General features: G+C 32.1%; 1 protein-coding gene across 1 annotated transcript; it reads left to right on the top strand.

Moving 5' to 3' along the window:
- Nucleotides 1–875: 875 nt before the first annotated feature.
- On the top strand, nucleotides 876–3,662 carry LOC118739522 (alpha-soluble NSF attachment protein). The gene is made up of 6 exons (XM_036470892.1): nucleotides 876–1,209; nucleotides 2,132–2,315; nucleotides 2,374–2,505; nucleotides 2,585–2,731; nucleotides 2,812–2,985; nucleotides 3,455–3,662. The coding sequence occupies exons 1-6, from the start codon at nucleotides 1,118–1,120 to the stop codon at nucleotides 3,602–3,604; spliced, it is 879 nt and encodes a 292-aa protein (XP_036326785.1). The 5' UTR covers nucleotides 876–1,117; the 3' UTR covers nucleotides 3,605–3,662.
- Nucleotides 3,663–6,731: the final 3,069 nt, after the last annotated feature.

Raw genomic sequence — 6,731 nt, 5'->3', positions numbered from 1 at the left:
ATTATTTGGATAAAGAAAAGTTACGCAAATTCAACATCGATATGATGTTGAATTTGCGTAACTTTTCTTTATCCAAATAATGTAAAATAATAAATGAAATCTCGATCGGCGATCACTGAAACGCAGCTAGCGGTTGTATACTCGAAAAAGCAATGTTGCCACTTTTTCTCATTAAACCATGTTCGAATCGTGGAAATTTTGGAAGATCACAGGGTTGCTTTTAGCATTTAGATTCTAAATGCAAAGATTGAGTTGCATTTAGTTGACGAATTTTGTATGGATAAATGTACATTTAGAGTAACATTTAGAGCTAAATGCGCTAAATGTACATTTACGCGCAAGCAAAAACAGCCCATAATTTTATGTCAATGACTCTATAGGTATACTCGCCAATAAATGTTTCAGTTATTTTCTCACCTTTTTTAATAACTTTTTATATTTACAAGACATACGTACATATATGTATTTTATTTTATTGTGATTTGTAATCTTTTGCTCTTATCCTTTATTTTTGATTACATAATACTTCGGTTCTTTTTCAATTCTTAAATGGTTTATGTTGCTTATGTGAGCGCTCCGCCAACGAAACCAGAAACCTCCAAAAAATGATTTGTGAGTATTCTTTTTTATATTTTTTGCTATTGATCTTTTTACTATTGATTTAAATATTTATTCGCTTTTACAACAGCCATTTATTCGTTTTTAACCCATTCCCTATATTTTTTTTTACAAACCCCCTTGGAGTTGTATTTAATAAATAAATAAATACGCCTAGCCCACTTACTAGCAATTAATGTACAAACCCCGCAAATTTCTCAATTCTCTATAATCCCCTATACTACTGTCATTCCACTGCCGTTGGCGCAGTCGCTGAGGCAGCCGTCGTCGCTGTTGTTTTCGTATATTTTGACATATCACTGCCGAATTCGTGTACGTTGTCGTCGACGTCGCCGCCGTTGTTGCTGCTCGAGCTTCGTACGCAGCTCGTCATTGATTTTTTATTTTTTCCAACGCAGTTCAGCAAACGGCAGTGAAAAAATTTTGTGCAGTTCAAATAAAATTCCCTAACATCATAAATTGTTGCAATTAATTGCAAATTTGCAGAAAATTTGCAATTATGGGCGACAATGAGCAGAAAGCGCTGCAATTGATGGCTGAAGCCGAGAAGAAATTGACACAACAAAAGGGTTTTCTCGGTTCGCTATTTGGGTGAGTGTGTGATTCCATCGAGAGCTCAAGTTTTAATTTAAATCCCCCAGCTCCGAATTGTGACGTGTATAATCCACTACATATATGTAGGTAAATAACTGGAAAAATATTGAATTCCTTTGTTCGAGCAATATTGCATTATAATTTTCTTTCGTGTGTATTGGGTGTCGCATCTTGGTGCTTGGTGCAAGATTATCGATTTTATAAGTGTTAATATAAAGATGTGATGACTAATATTTGAAGCATGGAATATGTATATCATATTATTTGGTGTGGTAAATTTTTCCTGAACTCGCTAATTTGGAATAACACTTGCAAACGCTCAAATCTAGAGTCCCGCCCACATTTGCTGAGGAAAGTCAAAATTTCATCTATGTTCAGCTAGCAAAGTGTCATCGTCTGGCTGCGGAAGCGACTGCGATGTCGTGTCATTGTCGTAATCATCATCAACAACGGTTTCGATTTTTCGCAAGATTTCACCACTCGCCATACCCTACATTGCTCAAGCTTTGTTGGTGTTTACACTTCATATTGCTCACACTTCACGGTAGATCCTTAGTTTTTATGCGCCAAGTCCTGTGTATACAGAAATGTGGAGCGCAGAAGCACTGCCTATGCGTCGCAGCACTTTTTAACTAGAAGTCTGGGCTCAGACTATTTTGCAAATATGTGCACCTAAGTATGTACGAGTGTGTATGTAGGCGCCCATGCGTATTTATAGTAACACTTAAAAACAGGAAATGAGGAAAAGGCGTTGTGTAGAAATATCCTTAATGGACGAGTTTATTCACTTTCAACTAAGTGCACATATATGTATCCATGTGCCTTCAAAAATCATTAAACTATGTATTGGCTTGCACTATTTCCATTAAAACAAATAATGTTATTGTGTATTAATATGGCCCCATATTTTAATTCACAGTGGTTCGAATAAAGTGGAAGATGCCATCGAATGTTACCAACGCGCCGGCAACATGTTCAAGATGTCCAAGAATTGGGCGAAGGCTGGTGAATGCTTTTGTGAAGCCGCTAATTTACATTCGCGTGCCGGTAGTCGTCACGATGCCGGTGTTGCATATGTAGATGCGTCGAATTGCTACAAAAAGGTATGCAAATGGTTTCAATATTTATTTTAAGATTCTATAAATTGATACACCCTTGTAGATCGATGTGGAAGGTGCTGTCTCATGCCTGCTAAAGGCGATCGACATCTACACCGATATGGGCCGTTTTACCATGGCAGCAAAGCATCACCAGAGCATTGCTGAAATGTATGAAAGCGACCCAGGCACGCTGGTACGTTAACGGCTAACTCTCTTTGTGTATTATTAATATAAACTAATTTCTTTAAACTAACCACATCGATGCTCAACAGGCCAAAGCTGTGCAGCATTACGAACAAGCTGCCGATTACTTTAAGGGCGAAGAATCGGTGAGTTCAGCCAATAAGTGTATGTTAAAGGTAGCTCAATATGCCGCACAGCTAGAAGATTACGAAAAAGCTATCAATATCTATGAGCAGGTAAGTTTCTTTAACGAGAAGTGCTTAAACTTTAATCTTTGTTTTACTTATCATTCTCATCATTTATATGCTTTCTTTAGGTTGCCGCTTCATCGTTGGAAAGCTCACTGCTCAAGTATAGCGCTAAAGAGTATTTCTTCCGTGCTGCTTTATGTCACCTTAGTGTGGATTTATTGAATGCTCAACACGCTATTGAGAAATATGCGCAGCAATATCCAGCATTCCAAGATTCGCGTGAATTTAAACTCATTAAGGTAGGGAAGAAACGATGTAGTACATGGAGAGAAATTATAATATTTACAAAAAGGAGCATTTTTGCAACTACATGCCTATGACTGATTCATATTAGTTTTTTGGTTTACAAAAATTTTTGGTTTCACATAATTTTATTAATTGACATGAGTTATTGAAGGAACTAAACAAACTTTCTTTTCATGGAGAACTTGTAGTAAAAGTACAATAAGAAGGTTATGGAATGGTGCTGAAGTACTGACGGACTCTCAAAACTCACGTTTTTCCTTAAAAAAAAAAAACATTTTTATAAACATTTACTGTATGTATAGAGGCGCGAAGAACTAGAGCTTCCAATTTGTAGAAGAAAAAAATCCCACATTAGATAGTGGACACCACGGCTTTATTCATAGGCAAATAGTTTCTTAAAGCTTTATTTTAAATTGTTTTAATCTTTTATGGCAAAACTTCATTAAACAACGTACATTTCAGGTGCTTTGCGAACACTTGGAGGAGCAAAACATCGAAGGCTTCACAGAAGCAGTTAAAGATTATGATAGCATTTCACGCTTGGACCAGTGGTATACCACAATATTGCTTAGAATTAAGAAAGCAGCCGATGAGGATCCCGATTTACGATAAATTTATCATTAAATTTACTAATTATATACAACAAGTAATAATTATTCCAAATAGTGAACGTATAAAAAAGCAAACAAAAATACACAAACGTAATTTTCAAATTTCACCAACACAGGACCATAGTAACCACAAATATATATATATATATATATATATATATATATATATATTTTCTTTTTTTTGACATTAACAAGTAACCCCAGTTAATTATTAGCTAAATAAAGCAAGAAAAATCGAATTAATCATAATAAAAATACATCAACTAAATAGATATACAGCTATTCTTTTACAGACAGTACCACCAAAACACATAAACATCAACACTAACCACATACATACATCTACACAACAAAAATCCACTAATTACAGCAGACAGACTCCAATTGCTAATATTTCGTATAAAAAAAAAATATTCAACATTATTACTATTATTATTCTAAAGGAATAGAAGCAATATTAGCTTCATATTACCGAAAACAAAAATAAACATATTTTATTTTAAAATTTCATATTGTGTAATACAAAATGTAATAACTGCATGCATTGAATGCCAAAACAAACGCATGTAGTTAGCAGAATTTAAAACGCATGGGAAATGGAAATTTTGCATAATTTCACAGCGCTACATACACACCAGCCAAACGATTGAAGATTTGTTAATGTGGAAAGTGGAAAATATAAGTCAATGTTTTGCGTTTAAATAACAACTAAGCTGCATTGAGCGTCTAAACAAATTGAGGAATCTTTGTAATAACAATACAAATTCGATAACTTCATCAGCTAATTTGTGTGGAAAGCTAACTCTGCTATGGAAATGAGAGATACATGCTTGTTTTAGATTGGTAAAAGGGAGAATTGAATAAAAACATGCTTGATGCATTTTGTGAAGCTTTTTTTAATTGGAGTAAATTTCTTTTTGTGAGGCATTTTAAATGCCAAATACTTATATTTTCGAAGTTAATTTGAATTCATTCAATGAATAATTTTTATAAGAATTATTTTATATGCACTGAATACTTGCTTTTGGTTAAATAATAAGTTTTAATGTTGTAATTTTTTCTGCTGATTTGTGAGTGAATTACAATAAATTTTTTATATTCTTACCTTTTATTTTTTTTGAATTTTCTTTCTCAAGGCTTACAGCTAACTTAATACGTGTGTTGCCAAATAAATATTAGCGCTCTATACATGTATATCTACTCCTTATAACTGTTTGTTAAATGTGTTAATTCGTTATTTAAAAAGCATAATAAAATAAAGCTGTAACTTTTCAAATCAAATTATATGCTATTGAATATATAAAAGCACTCATTATGTAACTTGGTAAACAGATTTATTTATTTAAATGGCATTGTTAATGTAATACTTGGTAAACGGTTTATTCAGTTAAATGAAAATGTTATAAAAGCAAATATAACAAATATAATTAACCGTGAAAAAAGAAAACAATAACTATGGTAGAAAAACATACATACATATGTGCATGCATAAATGTAAGCAAATGTATAAAACATTGCAGGTGGAAAGGCGCCATATATAAAAATGGCTAAAGAAGGTGAACGTGAAAAGAAAAGAAAAAAAAACAAAATTTGATAATGGTAAAAGGGCATGCAAGATATATTACAATAATCAATTAATATAACCATATTAACATACATATACATATACTATATTCAAAAAAGTTTAGGCATATTTAAACCGTAAGTTATATTCATAAGAGATTTCTACAAGGTAAGCAACATTAATGTAAGCTGAATACACTGATGATTTAATAAAAACTATACTGCACTCCAACTTAGGTAAGAAACAATCCACTAAATTTCTTGGCGGTAGCGTTAAAGTCTACAACAACAACGACATTTGTGCTGCTGGTCATTATTTGATAAAAGAAAAATTAAATTGTTGGCGGTAGCGTTAAAGTCTACAACAACAACGACATTTGAGCTGCTGGTCATTATTTGATAAAAGAAAAATTAAAGTTGAGTAACAACTTCTTAATAGTTATAAGTAAAATATTATACACATATTCATACTTATATTCAAAAATCAATTAAATATCGCGTATAATTAACGCAAAAGTAATTAAAAACTAATCCCAAAAATATATAAACGCATAAATTAAAGCAAAGAAGAACGTAAAAGCTTAGAAAAAGTTTCTTGGGGAGTAAACTTTAATTCCAAATTTGGCTTTTGACACTTTAAATGAATATACATATACATATATTACATTTGCGTAATTGTGAAGACATTATATTCTTCGTTTAACTATTATCATTATTAAATACCAAAAATAATTAACAGTGAATGAAATATGTAACTCATTTCACGCTTGCAAAAGAAACATATTTATAACTACATAAATATTACTAACCTTATTACACAAGCTTGAACATTATTTACCCACATACAAACATATGCATATGTAAAGCAAATAAACACGCATTTTATTCAAATACTATGCATTATTAAACAAAACAAAAATACAAGAACACTAAACGAAAAACAATTTGAAATGCATATACTTATGTAAAAGCAATTAAAGTGGAAGCAAAGAGCTAGCGGCGTAAGCCCTTCCATGCAATAAAAACTTTAAACAATGCATTAGCAATTGGCTAACAAAAAAGTAACTTTGTCTCACATTAAAAAAAAAAAAAAAAACATTCGTAGTGTATTAGTAACGAAAGACACTTTTATTAGAAGTTAGCGATACTAACAAAAACCAAAAGAAACTTTATAAATAAAAAAAACATTAAGAGTTGATGCCGAGAAAAAATGATTTATTGTTCTTATATTTAATAACATTCAAGAGATGTTTGAGCATGCATTCAATAAACTATAAATATGTGTGTATTATTGTAATTACTAAAATAAAAGAAGGAAACAAATTACCAAACGAAGAAAAAACGAAACAAGCAAACAAATATTGCACACAAAAATACCAAAAAAGTAGAGCCCATTGACATATTAGCAAGGTGAAAGGAGATGTACCCAGTACCGGGACTAGCGGGGCAACATGTGCGCATGCGCCTGGATGAAGATGAAAAAAGCAAACAAAAAAACTACCAAAAAACAGCAGCTGCATAAGATCAACACAATAAAGCTTAATTTAAATAAATTAAAAAGAGCA

This window comes from Rhagoletis pomonella, unplaced genomic scaffold (genome assembly GCF_013731165.1).
Source record: "Rhagoletis pomonella isolate Grant_MI unplaced genomic scaffold, Rhpom_1.0 Rhpom_scaffold_00005, whole genome shotgun sequence".
In the NCBI taxonomy this organism is placed as follows: Eukaryota; Metazoa; Arthropoda; class Insecta; order Diptera; family Tephritidae; genus Rhagoletis; species Rhagoletis pomonella.
The sequence above is the reverse complement of the archived record's forward strand: the minus strand, read 5'-3'. Positions and strand labels throughout refer to the sequence as shown.

Excerpts from the sequence above, each read along its gene's own strand:
- LOC118739522 (XM_036470892.1), top strand. The coding sequence starts at position 1,118 with ATGGGCGACAATGAGCAGAAAGCGCTGCAATTGATGGCTGAAGCCGAG. Across the intron at positions 1,210-2,131 it reads TTTCTCGGTTCGCTATTTGG|TGGTTCGAATAAAGTGGAAG; the intron begins GTGAGTGTGTGA and ends TTTAATTCACAG. Across the intron at positions 2,732-2,811 it reads CTATCAATATCTATGAGCAG|GTTGCCGCTTCATCGTTGGA; the intron begins GTAAGTTTCTTT and ends TGCTTTCTTTAG.